Source organism: Lycium barbarum, chromosome 11 (genome assembly GCF_019175385.1).
Source record: "Lycium barbarum isolate Lr01 chromosome 11, ASM1917538v2, whole genome shotgun sequence".
In the NCBI taxonomy this organism is placed as follows: domain Eukaryota; kingdom Viridiplantae; phylum Streptophyta; class Magnoliopsida; order Solanales; family Solanaceae; genus Lycium; species Lycium barbarum.
Genome location: NC_083347.1, coordinates 25,764,153 through 25,781,152, shown reverse-complemented (window position 1 = coordinate 25,781,152; position 17,000 = coordinate 25,764,153). Strand labels below are relative to the sequence as shown.

Below are 17,000 nucleotides of genomic sequence, written 5' to 3'. Positions count from 1 at the left end.
CATTTCCGCCTTCCCGGTTCTCATAAACAAATACACATAGCTTCTCAACAACCAGAGAGTTTGTAAGACAATTTCGTCGCACGCTCTCTTCTTTTCATTTATTTTCTCAGTCTATTTATTTTTTGTTTCCTTTCCTTTTACTTTGTATTACTTTTTTTTGTAAGTTTTATTTGAAAAAAAATGAAAATAATGTTAACCTTATCAAAGCACAAGTGTCTCAATTCATAACACTAGAAAAAGGCATTAGAGGAAGAAGAAAAAGCAGGGACCGCCAGAATTAGATAACTGGATATTATTTATTCTCTTTGTTTCAATTTATTCGGCACTATTTTCGTTTTAATTCGTTCTACTCTTAATGAGAAACTTTTATGATCACACAAATATTATATTTTTAAGATCACAAATTTTTAAAAGTCTTATAGTCACATATATAATATAAGCATATTTAGATCACAAGTTTTAAAAGGATTCATTTTTTCTTAGACTTCGTACCGAGTTAAAGAAATTGAAATGGAGAATGCGCCAGTTTTTCTCTTTTTTTCATAATTCTTTTTGTTTCCTTTTTTCCTTATCCGGGCATCTATACTGATTTATATGTGTTCTCAAATTTAACATGTAATCTCTATCCAAAAAACAATTATGTATAGGAAATTAAAGAACCATGAAAAAAATCATAGTTGTAAAAAGATATGTGATTGGTAAAGATTGAGTTTTAAAAATTTATGACTTTAATGTGCAACTTTTCTTCTCGACCGTGCGAACATACACTAGTTGATATATATACCAGGTTGGGCACAGCCTAACCCCCGCCAGCAAGGGGGGGGGGGGGGGGGGGAGGAAGAACCTCTCTGCACATTGAGCTTCATATTGAAATTGAGTTACTTTTTGTTTATTTTTATACTGTTTAGCCGTCCACTAAAATATAGCCTTTAGATGTATATTTTTTTTTAATGTATATACATATAGTATACATAATTAATACTCTTTTTTGTATATATGGCTAGCAGATGTAATTATTTTTGTCGAGTTGCCAAATATGTAACTTTCCATTGCTTCTAACTAAAATTCTGATTGTAGTGTTCCATTTCAAAGGCACCATGATTTGGAAACTCAATAACCTAACCATGTATTCTGACATTCAATCTCCTCAACCATATAGAGTGAATAATCATGTGGAACACATCATATCTCTTCGGTGGATCATTTACCACAAAGTGCCTCTGTACTTGACTCACTCCCTCTAGCAACTTTCCATATCTTTCCTCAGAAATTCCTAGTAAAATATCTTTCAATTTTGGCAATTCACTCACTGAAACTTGAACTGAAAATTTGTCCCAATCAAGCACATCACTAAAAGGCAACACATAATTTTGTGAAATCAAAACTGGAACACACTCTGCATAAATTGCCTCCACAATTCTTGGACTTGCCACTTCATAACCACTAGGACATAGGCAAAATTTGCTTCTCTTCATCATTTCAACATAAGATAATTGTTCTGGAATTTTGCTATATACTCTTATATCTTCATCTTTTTCTTCCCAGAGTTGAAAAAGTATAGGACGAATTCGACCGTGCGAACGTCCTGCGAAGAATCCTAGTATTGTCTTGTTTGATTTTGGCAATGCTGAAATAAGTCCAGTAATGTTTCCAGTAAGGAGATTAATTTCTGGAAGTGGTACGTCTTTTCTTGGATTGAAGAACTCAGATGTATTGGCATTGCATAACACTCGTATGGAAGTGAAATACATTTGATGGATGTACCATGTAGCTCGAGGCCCCTGCAAATGTATAAAACTACGTTAACTAAGAAATTTAATATAACGTCTCATCATACCAAGTATAAAAGAGGTAGTCCCTCCGTTTTATTTTATGTGTCTCAATTTAATTGGACACGGATTTAAAAGTGAAAAGAAGATTTTTGAATATATACCATATGTTTGGTTAGCTGATTGTAAATACTGGAGTAGTTGACAAGCACTTAGTGTTGAAGCGGATTTATAATGAGCCGTATGTGTTTGGACAAAAATATTGAAATTGGTAATAAGTAGTTAATGTGTTTGGTAAAATAGTGTTGATAATCTAAAAAATACTAAGGATAAAATGGTAAAACTCTTAGTCAAACCAAAAGCGCTGATAAGCTAAAAAAATTATAAATTAGAGGAATCCGACTAATGACTTTTTGCTGATTTTTTTCTTATAAGTATTTAGGTGTTTACCAAATGCGTAAATAACTAAAAGATATTTACAAGCCAGTTAGACGAACTTATAAGCTTACCTGAAGCCACCTCACATTCTTAAACTTACAAAAAAATACCATTTTTTTAAAACATGACATGTGATTCCTAGCTATAAGCGATATTCATCAAGGGTAATCGGAAATCTGAATACCTATTAGAAACTTATTTCACATAGAAATATGATTTTTTTAAAACTGACTAAAAAGATAATTAAGACATATATTAAAACGGATGAAATCAATTTCAAGAGGGTACTTACCCAATCATGGCATGAAAGCATAAAATGATCAGCTCCAAGACTTCTATTCCAATAGGGGTATTTTGTCGACACAGTATGAACATAATCACGAACTATGCGTTCCAACACGGCCTTATCACAAATGATTGGATCAAAAAGGTGTTCAATGATCATAACAACACTAAAAGGAAGGAAATAGACATGAGCATTGTCAGGATTAAGAGTCCGAAAATGGGTGTTTGTTTCCATTAGGTTAATGAACATCCCTTCCATTGAGTATATATTCTTGCAAGGGCCGTAGTGAAATAAAGGGGGTTCTCCTTCTTCATATACATAAACTTTGAATAGTTTCTCCATTAGCAAGTAACTCCTGCATCATTTGGGAAGAAGCTAGAACTTGAGTAAGCACTAGTGATGGACATATATACTCCCTACGTACTATGTGACGCTAATTTCACTAGTGTAAATGTATATTGTATACATATAATATAAATATTGTATAATATTATACATAGTATACATATAGTATAAATATTCTATTAAGGATGTACTACATTTATACATATAATATAAATATCGTATACATAAATATACATATGATCACTGTATATGTTTTTCTTCTATTTTGGCTAACGTCCGTAATTAATTTTGGCCGAGACAGGAGGGGATTCCTCAGATGGTAAATACCCTCCACGTCCAATCCGAAGGTTGTGGGTTCAAGTCATCAAGGGAGCAAAAGGGGGAGTCCCTAGGGGAGGGTTAGAAAAACAAATTGGCTGACGTGCCAAAAATGAAAAAGCCCAACTAAAAATGTGTTCGAGCCAAATAGTTGGACACTCAAGCTAAGATAGGCCCCTTTGATGGGCCCATGCCCAACAAATGTATGGCTTGTCCAACTAAAATCTAGTCTTCTATCATGAGTCCATCTAAAATGAGCAAAACTAAACTTCTGAACCAAACTAATCAGAGGGAAGCCTAGTAAATTTTAATGGAATAATCTCAAACAATCATATAAAATAACGTAATTCAGGCACCAACACTAATTTAGAAAAATAGGATTTTCTTTCTTTTTCTTGTTTCTTTTAAATTTAACTTCCGATGGAATGCAGCCATAAATAGTAAAAGAGAACCAGGTAAAAGGGTGGTTCATGTAACGGTTTATAGTCATACGAATATTTAAAGATTGACTCTTGAGTCACTCATACGTTTGACATTTATGCTACTATAAATGTTAAAGTTGAATACACTAATTTAACACCATTCTTCTCTTATGTTTATACACAGAGCATGGTAATTGCGGAAGTAACGAGATCGATTGTAGAAATAAATATGAATTCTTAAGTTTAGATCCCACGTTAAGGCTCAAGCTAATCAATCTGATGTAAATTTCATACTAATTGATTTTTTTTTTAGAAGTACCAAAAATAAATCTAGCTTCGAGCTCTCTAATCGGAGATACTTAGACAAAAACCTAGTTTTTGGCATATTTAATCAATTCATCATCTAGTTTTTTTATGAGTTAATTAAGGGTAAAAAATACACCACACTATCAGTTGTTCACTTTTTCAACTATCACCAACTAGTTTGCAAAACACACCTCAACTATCAGTTATTCACTTTTCCTACCTGAACTATCACCAACTAGTTGAGGTGTGTTTTGCAAATTAGTTGGTGATAGTTTAGGTAGGAAACTCTCACACTTGATAATTCAGGTTGAAAACTCGAAAAAAAGTTATACTTGAGGTGTGTTTTTGACCATTATCTTTTTTTTTTTGGTTGTAAATGTCACCACTGTTTTCCAAAATCTTCATCAATTAAAGTGGATGAGAGGTCAAAGGGGCACTCAACTGTTTGAAATCAGCATAGTTTTAATAGTACTCCCTCCGTTTTAAAATAAGTGTCTTTTTAGAAGAAAAAAAATTATCTCAAAATAAGTGTTGTTTTAAGAATTCAGGCCAAAAAATAGTACATTGTTTTCAACTATGCCTTATATTAAAGAACTACTTTTCTTAATAGTGTTCAATATTCAAGAAACATCTACAAAGTAAACTATAACTTGTGTTTAGGGCTGTACAAAGAAAATCGACAAACCGCATCAAATCGATAATCCGAGTCAAATCGAGAAAAAAAACCGACTAGTGGTTTGGTTTGACTTGGTTTGGTATTGGAAAAAAAAAAACCGATCATAATTGGTTTGGTTTGGTTTTAACTTAAAAAAAAGTCAAACCGAACCAAACTAACCCGACAATACATATACACAATTTTTAAAAATATATTTTATTTGTAATGCAATCTATAAATATTTATTAAACTTTTCATAGTTTTTGCCTTTTATATGTTATTTCAAGCTTGGACTTAAAATTTTGAATGATCCAATAAGTTTTATAGCCCATAAATGTTAGCAATTCAAATAAAGTTCAAACTAAAATCAAATCAATGTTAATGCTAACAAAAGAAATTCAATTTTACCACCAGGAATGACAATAATGTTATATATCTATTATTTAGTTTTACATTGATTTAGACAGTGAAAATACATAACTTAATTATATTTTATTTTTGTCATGTAATTAATACTTATTAGCCATTATTATAGCTCGACTTAGTATTTTTAGATTATATCATTTTCATTATGACTTATTAATTAGTAATATTTATTTTATGCAATTTCATTATCTTTTTTGTTAAATATTTTATTGTAATGTCATCACTCATCTCATGTTTGTATTTTTTTCTTAAGAGACACCTTAATTATATAGTTGTATCTTACGATCACTAAATAAATGTTTAAAGTAAAAGTTATATGTTTTATATGAAGATTTTTCCGAAAAAAATCAGAGAAAATCAAAAAAATTGAGAAAACCCGAGGTCAAAAAACCCGATTTATGTTGGTTTGGTTTATAGTTTTTAAAACCCGATACAATTAATTTGATTTGGTATTTGAAAAATTCAAACCAACCCGAGCCATATACACCCCTACTTGTGTTTATTGTTTTTCTTAATGACATGAAATGAGCTAATTAATCGACACTTATTTTGAGACGGAGGTGCATTAGATTTAACCATGCCTGTCCTTTCCCAATAGGAGCTCTAAAACCAAGTACTCTAGATTTCCGTAACACGAGTTCGACAACAGAGTGTGTGTTCAGTATAATGGGAAATGTTTTCTAAAAACTATAAGTCATTGTCTGATGTTTGTTTGGTACCATTGGAAATGATTTCCGGTAGAAGACATTTTCTTCTACAACTATCTCAACACAACTTATATCACAGCTCCAATCAACGCACTTATAATTATCAATCTTTAGTACTGAAAAGTTTCAGAAAAACAATATTTGACTAGTTATATTTTTATCAATATTTAATAAATATTTTTTCAGGAAAAGGTATTCAACTCTCTTATGAGCATTGTAACTTTTTTACTTGAAAATAAGTCATATTTTTGGAAAAATTTCCAGAAAAGATAATACTTTACTACAGAAGAAAGCAGGGAGAGAGAGAGAGAGAATCTTTTTATTTTTTTGGTAGAGGACTTATCCTTCAATATTTAAAATACATACAAGGAATGAATTAATAAGATTTTGGGAGGTAGTACTTAACGGAAATAAATTGCCACTTACATCGTTAAGAATAAGTTTCTGACTTCCTATGTTAATTCTGCACAATTATCTAGCGTAACAACTTTACAAGGGGTTTTCATTTATCATGCTCAATTCATTTAATTTACGTGTTATTTGCAGGGTTAGAAGAGACATGAATTAGTCAAAAAGTTCTCGGGGAAGACCGCCAATAGTTTAACTTAAAAACTGCATTGAACTTTCAATTTGTTTCGTAATATTCGTTTTATGCAAGACCTTTCCATGAAATCTGTAGTTTCGTCTGTTTCTTTCTCGATTTATTTTAATCATTTGTTTATACTATAACTTTTCTATCTATTTACTTGTATGCTTTATACCAAACAAAAAAAAAAACTATCGAGTTATTCCCTTTGTTCACTTTTACTTCTTAACTATCGTTAAAACATATTTTTCATTTTTATTTGTCAACTATATATCAAGAAAAAAAATATTTTTTCCATTTTTTACCTTTAACGTTAACTACATCATTCCTCAAATTATTTCCCAAGTACATTGAGATCATACACCATTTAATATGAGTGTTATGATAAAATATAAAGGGAGTACAAAATTCATTGTTGACAAATAAAAGTGAATAAATGAAGATCTAATATTAGTTACAGTTAAACATCTGGTAACCTAGACTAAGGTGAGTCACTTATTCTAATTAATTAAATCGCACTGATAGCATAGAAAAGATTATTTAAATTTGTCGATGTATACTCTCTAACTTAAGTCTTCACAAGTTTGGATACAGTTTTGGAAAACTTCCCGAAATCCAAAAAATTTATTGCTTGGTGTTCAAATTTCATTTTTGGATATTGTCAACGTTTCTTACCCCTTCGAAAAAACATCCTTAATTAGCCCGCTCCAAAAGAATGGTGCATTCCAATATTTCCTTACTAAAAAGCTTTTATAGTCATATAATATATATACATTATGATATATTTAATACTACAAGTTTCAAGTCAAACTATAAAAACATAGTAAAACTGAGGAGTAGTAGATTATATTCATTACATATACCTACGTACCTGTGAAAGGCATGAGCATTTCTGTAAACATCTCCTTGAGGAACATAATCTGCATCTTCATATGGGGACTCATTGCTACCATTGAGAATTGTTTCTCTTATTAAAGACCTGGCTTTTGTAAGACCTGCTTCTATCTTCTCCATATTCTCATCTTTCTTCTTCCCTCTTCTCAACTTTGTTTCTGTTTTCAAGTCCTTTTTCAGATTCTTCACTGCTCTATCCATTTTTGCATTCTATATTTCACCAAAGAAAGAACGTTCTCACTCATATTTCACCAAAGAAAAAGCGTTCACACTCATTAATTAGAAGTTGTTACAACAACAACAACAACGTAACATAGCAAGTGTAATTCCACAAGTGGGGTCTGGGGAAGATAGAGTGTACGCAGACCTTACCCCTACTTCGTGGGGGTAGAGAGGCTGTTTTGGAAAAACCCTCGGCTCAAGTAACGCATATCAAAACAGATTTAAAAGAAGACAACAGAAGTAACGACAATATATTAAATAAAAGGGGAAGATTAATTAGAAGTTGTTAAAACACTAAATCACATAGCAAGAGTACAACAAACAAAATATAGATATAGTACACTATAATTAAAAAAGAATGAGGAGAAATAATTGCTGTTGTTACATTGAAAGTTGGGTAGAGAGCTGTTTTAGGGTTAGGAAGGGAAGCAACAACTCGGAGAGAAGAAGGGGTCCATGACCATGATAAAGCAACATCGTCTTGATTTGTGAGAGCCAAGAAAGCTATGAAAGAAAAAGCAAGAAAATTAACGCATGAACAAAATTCTCTCATCTCTCTCTTTACTTTATTTTGTTGAGTACGTACAGCTAGTCTATGCGAAAGACTGTTAAGAAATGGTGATATATTGTAATAGTGTTATATATGGAGGAAACCTAGGTGGTCAGCGTGTTATTAGGACCCCTTTTAATTATGGCTTTCATTTTTAATTTCGTCCCTCCCAAGAGAAGCTAAGGTCAACTGGTCAAGTGATCTCCTTTATTTTATGAATATGAATAATCTGGAAAACTAATGTAGTCATTAAATACTCCAGTAGGACTAGATATATCGAGGAACGTAAAAACGCTTTCTTAAAACGCAAAACACAAAGAAAGATAGCAATTTAACTTCTATGAGTCATAATATAATTAAGTAATTAAATATATAATCTGTCTCTAATGTGATATCATAGCACATAAGGATTTTGGATTCAAATTAGAACACTATCGTCTTCAATATAAAACCCAACGCCTGGATTTATTTCACTACACTCTCTCGTCTCTCTTTGTTCATCATCAGTACATGTGTGAATTATGGAAAAACTGTTGATAAATGGTAGTGATCCATATATTGATGATTACATTGAGATGGAGGAAACCCCAGGTGGTCAGCGTGTTATTAGGAGCTTTCTAGCTAAGTATGGTTTAATTTGCAGCACTTCTCATGCATCCCTCCCCATATATCAAGCTAAGGTAATTAAAGTCTCCCTTATTTAAATTTGCTTATACTATTTAAAAAAATGGAAAAGGTCCAAATATGAATTAAATTATTTGAAATTGAGCAGATATGTCCTCAATTAATAGTTTAGCTCACATATATAGTACCCTTACCCTTCAACGGTTGGTCCAAATATGCTCTTAAATTAATTGGAGCCCCAAATTGACCTAATTAACTGGTTAATAAGCGAAAAATGACCAAATATATCCTTAAACTAGGACACATACCGCGCTTCGCGTGGTTATTAAATAAAATTAAAAAAATTAACTAAAAATCAATCTTTTTTCTTCTATCAATGTTATATTCTATTCATGTAATTCTTCTTGTCAAGAACTCTTGTGTTGCTCTAATTTCCTAGCAACTTTCATGTTCTTTTTCTTTGTCACGTCCTCTTTTGTTGTGTTGTTTTTATTTATTCTTAGTGACATTAAGATGAATGAAAAGATATTTTTCCATGAATTTAAAGTTCGACATATTCGGCTAAATAATCTCTTCATATAAGAATTTCAAATTTATATACAACTCATTCAACGGAATATTATAATATCGAAATCTTAAATTCTAAAAGACAATTTAGTTTACTCACACTTTGTACAACTATCACTAAATTTACTCTTCTTCCCTGTCTTGCAGTGCATAACTTCATCTAAATGAATTTTGATCTAATATAATCTTAGATAAATATACAATATATAGTCCTTTTTATTGCTCATCAACTTTCGTTTGATATACTATAACACCATATAATTATACAATATACGTTGCTATTTTCAAACGTTAAACCAAATAAATGAGAATTTCAAAACTATATGAAGTTATTTAAATGAAACAAGGTTATTAAGAAAGATTATCATATGCACAGAAGAAAAAAAAGTCATCTATCTATACAATTATCGTAGGATTAGCAAGACTTGGAGAATTTGGAATGTCAACAGTTTAGTTTTCACGGTTGAGAGTATCACAAACATATCTATAAAAGAATATATCGAACGATGTGAGGAGTAGTTACAAAATATCTGCATAGCTGAATAGGAAAACGAAATTTGAAGAAAATATTCACATATACACAAAAGCAAAGCTAAATCTAAAATGAAGGTAATAGTCACATAAGAAAAAGGAATATTTGATGAAACTTAAAAGGTTTAGTCCAGAAAGAAGACAATATATGCAATGAAATATTCAGGTAGTCCGAAAATAATTATTCTGTCAATATATCTTTAAAGATCCATCAACACTTTTCAATGTAACTCTATAGTACCATTTCTCAATTACAACAATTGTCAATCCAACGTACCTTTTAATCAACCAATACACGTTGAAAGTAGCTTCCAAATCATCCTAAATTGGGAAGACATTTAAAGAAAGAACAATTCAATTATCCACAATACCAAAATCGCACAAAAATGCATGTATTATAGTTAAATAGCGAGGGGAAGTTACAAATGAATGTATCATAGTTAAATAGTGAGGGGAAGTTGAATAGAGCTGGTAATTGGAGAATATGAAGATGGTTAAATCTCATAGGCAATTTTTTTTTTTTAGAATAAAAAAAAAGAACTTAATGTAACATAGAACGAAAAAATGCAAAACTAAATAAAAGTTAACCTTAAAAGCTTGGAACGTAATATCCATGTCTGCTAGACTTCAAAGCTAGCCAACTACTGCCTCATCAAACTAATAGATAAATAATATTCTCACAAATTAATAATCAAATAAATAAAATTACCATAAACTCGTTAATTCGAACAGAATCTCCAACAAAAAGAAAGAGATATCTATTGTATATCTTCACTTGTTCTTCGGCTGTAGAACTTTCAGTTTATCCATATAGATCTACATCTTTCACTTCTTCGTTTTTATCCTTACTATTGTTGTTCGGATTATTCACTATGGTATTCTGTTTGGTACTCGATATTGTTGAAATTTTCATGGACTGCTAGTCATGTAATGTCGAACGACACCTTTAGATGAGTAGATATATATGTTTTTTTATCTAAATGACTCAAATAAGAATGAGAATGTAATAATGAGATTATTACCTCCATTAAAGTGGAATATGAAAAGTTGTAGCATTCCGTAAATAGGGAACATAAGAAGGTTGTAACCGTTGGTCACAACCATTACCGTTCTTTCATTAATAATGGGTGGACATTATATTAATTTATTACCCAAAAACAAAAATTTAACAGTGTACTAATGGCAAGATAACCGTCACTTTGATGAGGAGAAAGAAGCACGATTAGCAATTGAAAGTTGATATGCTTTTCAATTCTCCACTATAATGCACAATAACTACTAAGTAATTAATTCCTGTAAATACTTTAAATATGGGAAGTGGAAAAGAAATGAAAAACATAGACTTTTTGACATTTTATAATTAGGAAAAAGGTCAAAAAAAAGGAGAAAAAAAGATAAATAAGAATGGTGGTCATAGAGAGGTGTCACATCATCTTGTCTATATCTAGCTTTATAATATATATTGAGTCTGCGAAATTGAGCCGATGATCTCTTTGAGTATTATGGGTATATAATGAGTAGTTGTATATTGATTTGTCCTCTTATGGTGATAACATTAATTGGTAATGAAGAGGCTATGAAATTTATTATATCAAATGGTTAATGTGCCTAAAGTTGTCTAAAACTTTAAACAAGGAGTAGATTCTGTTTTACGTCAAAGTCATTAATACCTAAATAAGTAAAACAACTGTGATTGTGAATAACTATTAGTTCTGTTTTCCTTATATTTGATTGAAGAAGTGGAGAGGAAGGCTGCAGGTGATGGTTCCAAGGTTTTCTTGTAGATTGGTTGTCTTTATCTTTTGTTTTCCCAGAAGAAAAAAAAAGAGATTGTTAAGAGAAATTAAATAACCTATCAAATAGGACTGTAATTTTTAGCCTCACATTAAAATTCCTTAGACCTTGTATCGTTTGAAAATGAAAAGTCTGCCAAGGTATGAATTTTATCCTCACAGTTGGCTAATAGTGATGAATTTTTTTAGTCCAAAATCAAACAGAAATTATAATCCTTTTTAGAATCAGAACTATAGTTTTGAGGGGCATAATTGGGTTAATGAATTAACGGCGACTAATTTTTCTGAGACCAAAGTCAAACGAAGAATATAGTTGTTTCATTTTAATAATCGAGAGGAAATTTTGGCATTTTCTTAAGAATCAATGATTGTCTAAAGCTTGGATTTTTTATTTTCATCAGTTAATTTTTTCTTCCCCAGTTTTTTGGCTGATGAAAGTGTTATTAATCTGTATTACGAAACAGTAACTTAGCAAAATTTTCAGAAATCAGTAACTTTATAAAATCAGAAAGTATAAACCAATGTAAAACAGAATCTGGAAAAATAATCAGAAATAGTGTGTGTCCTTAAGGAAATTATTCCCCTCAAGTACCCGAGGTTGAATGTGGAAAGGGTTGCAACCTTTCAGAATAAATTCGTTTTCGCGGGTCAAACACGCCGATCCGGGTCACTTAATTAATTAACTAAATAGATAATAATTAATTAAATTAAAATTAAAGGAAATTTGGTCTAAAAGGATTATCAATCAACCAAATCCAAAGCTGAGCTAGAGCCGCGCGACGACGATGGCGCAAGGGGAGACCCTCTTCTTGACCCTTTAGCAACAACAAAGAGTGCTTTTAGTTTTAAGTGGGAGAACTTTTCTTTCCACCACCTATGAGGGACAAATGCTTATTTCATAAAGCAAGAGGGAACAATTCATTTTTCCTCCATTTCTTTTCCCTCCGTTTCCCATTCAACCTATCCATTAAACCCAACGGAAAGAAGCAAGAGAAAAAATGCATATATTAAATTATTGGTTCAGAGCCAATTAATGTAAGAATCTCACCGTCCAAGCAAAAAAAATCTTAATTAGAAAGAGCACGTTGTTCTTCGTGCACCCCCAAATGTTCTAAGCAGGAACAATTAATACAACAACATTTGATATGTTCTCTGTTCCAAATTAAAACTTGTGTGTTGTAGAGTAACACAAAAGTTTCAGCAGCAAATCCAAAATATTATACACTGTATTTAACTTTAGAGAAAAGTACTTTGATGTGACCACAGGGACAAAAATAGGCCTCATTTTAAGCAAGGGAGAATGACGCATATATATCTAAGAATAGGTATATTTACAAAATATGACGATACTTTTCAGTTTACAAAACATAATGATAGATTTTTTACAGAATGTATAAGAAAATTTTCGCTCAAGATGTATGAAAACTGTATGAAATGTATATATCTCGCTCAATATTTAAAATTTTCTTTTAATATTTTGTGAATGAAAATTGTATGAAATATGTATATCTCACTCAAGGCTTAAAAAATTCACTCAAAATTTTGTGTATGAAATATGTATATCTCGCTCAAGGCTTAGAATTCTCACATGTTTCGTGTATGGAAATGGTATAAAAACGGCATGAAATATGTATATAATTGTATAAACTTCATGTTAGGTTTTCGGAAATTTAATACAACAATATTTTATACAACTTTCATACAACTTTAATACAAATTTGAATTTCTCTTTGAAATTTGGATGAAATTTAATACTACAACAAATTATATACAATTTTCATACAATAAACTCTATTGATGCCACTTCCGACATTTGGACACCAGTTGAAAACTATATTCCCTAATCTTTGTGATTTTCTTTGTCATGGTTCTAACATAGCTGGACAATCACCTGTTATAATTCTTAGTTTCCCACAAATAAAGTTTTTGGTGATTGCCTTTTTGTTTCTGCTCCTCTTTAATTGCAAGCATCTTGAGATCGTGCTATGTTGAAGCAATTTCATTGTAGGATTTTGCTTTTACTGGTATCTATTATTGAAGATTCATATTGTGCTTGCACTTTTTCTTTTCTTGCAAAGTTGTTAATAGAGACATCAGAGGCGAATTTTACAACTAGCAGTGACTCTTTGCAGTGTTCATGTGATGTATGCTTTCACCAAATAAAAGTAAACGAATTATTGTAGAATTCCGAGGCATCCAAATTTACTTGGTAGAGTCTCATATATTAATCGTGAAATAGTTAGAATCATGGGTTGTCGCCGGCGGAAGTTCTACGACAAAGGAGTTTCGTCCAGCCAGTGAACGCTGCCGTCACTGTCACCGTTTTCCACAGTAGGACGGCCCTTTTTCCTCTATTTCTACACCACATCTCCATCCCCGTAACAACCGTGAAACACGTCCCCAAAACACCCATGAACCCCATCAACACAACACATTTGAAGCAGAGGTTGAGTTGAACGGGGAGAAGGGGAAGGGAAGGTGGCCAACTAGGAAAAGGGGAAGGGAAGGGTGGGCGGCTAGGAAAAGGGGAAGGGAAGGGTGGGCGGCTGGGAAAAAGGGGAAGGGAATGGTGGGCTTTTAATTTTTTCACATCTGGTATGATTTGTAATTAAGTTGTTATGTTTTGTAAATAAGAAAAAGTATCCTTATGTTTTGTAATATAGTGTCTTAAGTGGTATTATTAGGTCATTTTCCCTTTAAGCAAATGACCCGAGTTGGTCGTTCAGTCCAAATTAATGCCAAGCGCTAGCCCAGCAGCTCATTCACTATCAAAAAAAAGTCAGGCTTAAAGTCGCCACAAAAGAGTGTAAGGTCATCACTAAAAGTTCGCCACAAAAAGAACAGGACTGTTTGTGGCGACTAAAGTCCGCACTAAAGATCGACGAAAAAAATTCATACTGAGCCTTCAAAAAATATCCTAAAACATGTATAATATGTGTATAATTAGTAAGTATACTTTAATTATATATTTTCTAACATATACTTTAGGGATACATATTCTATACGATAATGATACACTTTCTATACATATGGTAGAATTTTTTCTACACACATACAGTTGTGATACATATTCTATACAACAATGATACAATTTCTACATGTATGATACATTTTCTATACATATACAGTAGTGATACAACAACAACAATGATACAGTTTATTTACATATGCTGGAATTTGTTGAAAAAAATGTCTAGAATATGAAATTATTTGAAAAGGCTAAAAAATGACTTTTAAGACCCTTTGGCCACCTGGTGTCAATAGTTTCACCCGGATGGCTATTTCTGTCCTTTTCCCATTTTACTCTCCTGTTCACTTTTACTTGTCCAGTATTTTAAAATTATAATTTCACTTTTACTTGTCACTTTTAGCTTATCAAAAGAAGACAATTTCTTTTTTCTCGTTTTACCATAGTAGTAATTACTCATTTCAAATCATTTTTGAAAATCAATAAAAATATGTACCAACTAATATGGGTATCATGGTAAATTATGCACTTCATATATTATTTTTTAAGGGGCGTGCAAAGTTCATAGTGGACAAGTAAAAATGAACGGAGGGAGTATTAATTTGAAGGTTCCGGGTCACAACCTATTATATACTCCCTCCGTTCACTTTTACTTGTTTATTATACTAAAAATAAATTTTTATTTTTACTTGTTCACTTTAGCATATCAAGAGAAAGACAAATTTTTTTTCTTGTTTTACCCTTCACATTAATTGCTCTTTTCCAAATTATTTTTTAAGTCTATTTAGAATATAAATCAATTAATACGGGTATTATCGTAAAATATACACTTCATTTATTAATTTTTAAGGGACGTGGATAAGTAAAAGTAAACGGAGTAGTACATTTTTATTGCATTAGTAACATCATTCTTCAATTGTAAAAAAACAAGAAGTCTGACTGACAACCCAAACTAGAAAAATTGATAAACAAAAGACTTCTCATCAAACAGCGATGAAGTTACTTAACTGACTTGTGGCTATGAGTATTGTAGCCTCTACTTGTATGTACAAAAGAATAGGAAAATTACAAGGGTCCAAAATGTTTCTCAGAGTTTTATAATTTTTATGAAAGTCTCATTGTATCTACTAATTACATTAACTGAAGGGAAAACAGTCAAATTTATTCTTATATTATTTAACACTGAATAATTTTACCTTCTATTAAACTATTGGTCTAATATTACCTTATCTGTTAGGAAAGAAGTCTCATTTTAGCCTTTGACCTTCTAACAAAGCTCCAACTTAAGGGTAATTATTTAAACATGATAAAAAAAAATGATGGGTAGATTTGTACATTTTTTCAAAAAATTTGAACAAATAAAGTCCATCCCATGTCAAATTTGAGTTCCGCTAATGATAAAGACAAATATGAAACGATTTGTTTAGTAAAGATATAAATGAATCAAAGTACGACGAAAAACAATATTAAAAAAAAATGAATAGTACAAGAGCAAATTAGAAAATATTCCTTTAATTTAAATTCGCGTGACATTTCGTCTCATTTGATAGCAACCAAGTCCTAGCCAGAAATTCTCAATGGCTTTCAAGTAGCTAGTCAGAAAGAGTCATTTGTGCAAATACTACGAACTGCAACGCACAAGGCCTTTCCAGCACAAGAACGAGTGTTTGGGCCATTTACTTTCGTTTCACAAGCCTATGGCAGCCTAAAGTAAAAGAAAAAGTCAAGCAAAACCTCCTATTACGAGTTAATCACTTCTCAGTCATGTAATTATAAATTTACATGTGAGATATCAGGATAAGTTTTTGAAATATTACATGTGAAACTTCACAAAGACACTATTTTTCAATTATAGAAACTTTTAAATGGCTATTTGTGAACTTTGTCCCAAAACCTGGAATTTGCACAAAATGGCAGTTTTAGGGTTACTTTTAAAAATTTTGTTCTTCTCTGTCTAATAAATATTCCTTTTAAAAATAAATCATCTAATTAGTTTAAAGTATTAAATTTAGTTCCTCTAGTAAGAGAAAGAGAAACAAAATTGACGGTGTCTTCAGAAAAGCTAATAAGGTACACAGAAAAGATTTTTACATCACACCATAGTCCAACAACAACAATATATCCGGTATATTCCCGCAAAGTGGGGTATGGGGAGAGTAGAGCGTAAGAAGATCTTATCTCTACCTTGGGAGAGGTAGGTACAAATATTGTTTTCGATAGATCTTCGGCTAAAAAAAAACATTTCGAAAAAGATTATATAAGAATTAATAAAAATAAAAAAAATCATTGCAAAATACAATAAAAAGCATAACATAGCATTTTTCTACTATATTAGAAGCATGAGTTTGGAGGTGGTATCGTCGTCCACCTCCTACTCATGTAAAAAAAAAAAAAAAAGGTGGGGATCCACATGTGTGCTGTGGGTGAAAAAATATTTACCCGAAATGACTCATATTTTTAGTATTACCCAAAATGATCCTTTTATACATTATTATACACTTTTATATAAGATAGACACATTACTTACAGTAAGTGTATAATGTTGTATATCGTGTGTATAAACACTATTGTAAAAAAAGTTGGCTATACAGAT

At 31.4% G+C, this 17,000-nt stretch overlaps 1 protein-coding gene across 1 annotated transcript; it reads right to left on the bottom strand.

The window, feature by feature from the left end:
- Window positions 1–1,034: 1,034 nt before the first annotated feature.
- LOC132618559 (probable glycosyltransferase At3g07620) lies at window positions 1,035–7,966 on the bottom strand. The gene is made up of 4 exons (XM_060333589.1): window positions 7,760–7,966; window positions 7,130–7,362; window positions 2,500–2,848; window positions 1,035–1,781 (listed from the first exon to the last, which is right to left on the bottom strand). The coding sequence occupies exons 1-4, from the start codon at window positions 7,925–7,927 to the stop codon at window positions 1,119–1,121; spliced, it is 1,413 nt and encodes a 470-aa protein (XP_060189572.1). The 5' UTR covers window positions 7,928–7,966; the 3' UTR covers window positions 1,035–1,118.
- Between the last annotated feature and the right edge of the window lie 9,034 nt (window positions 7,967–17,000).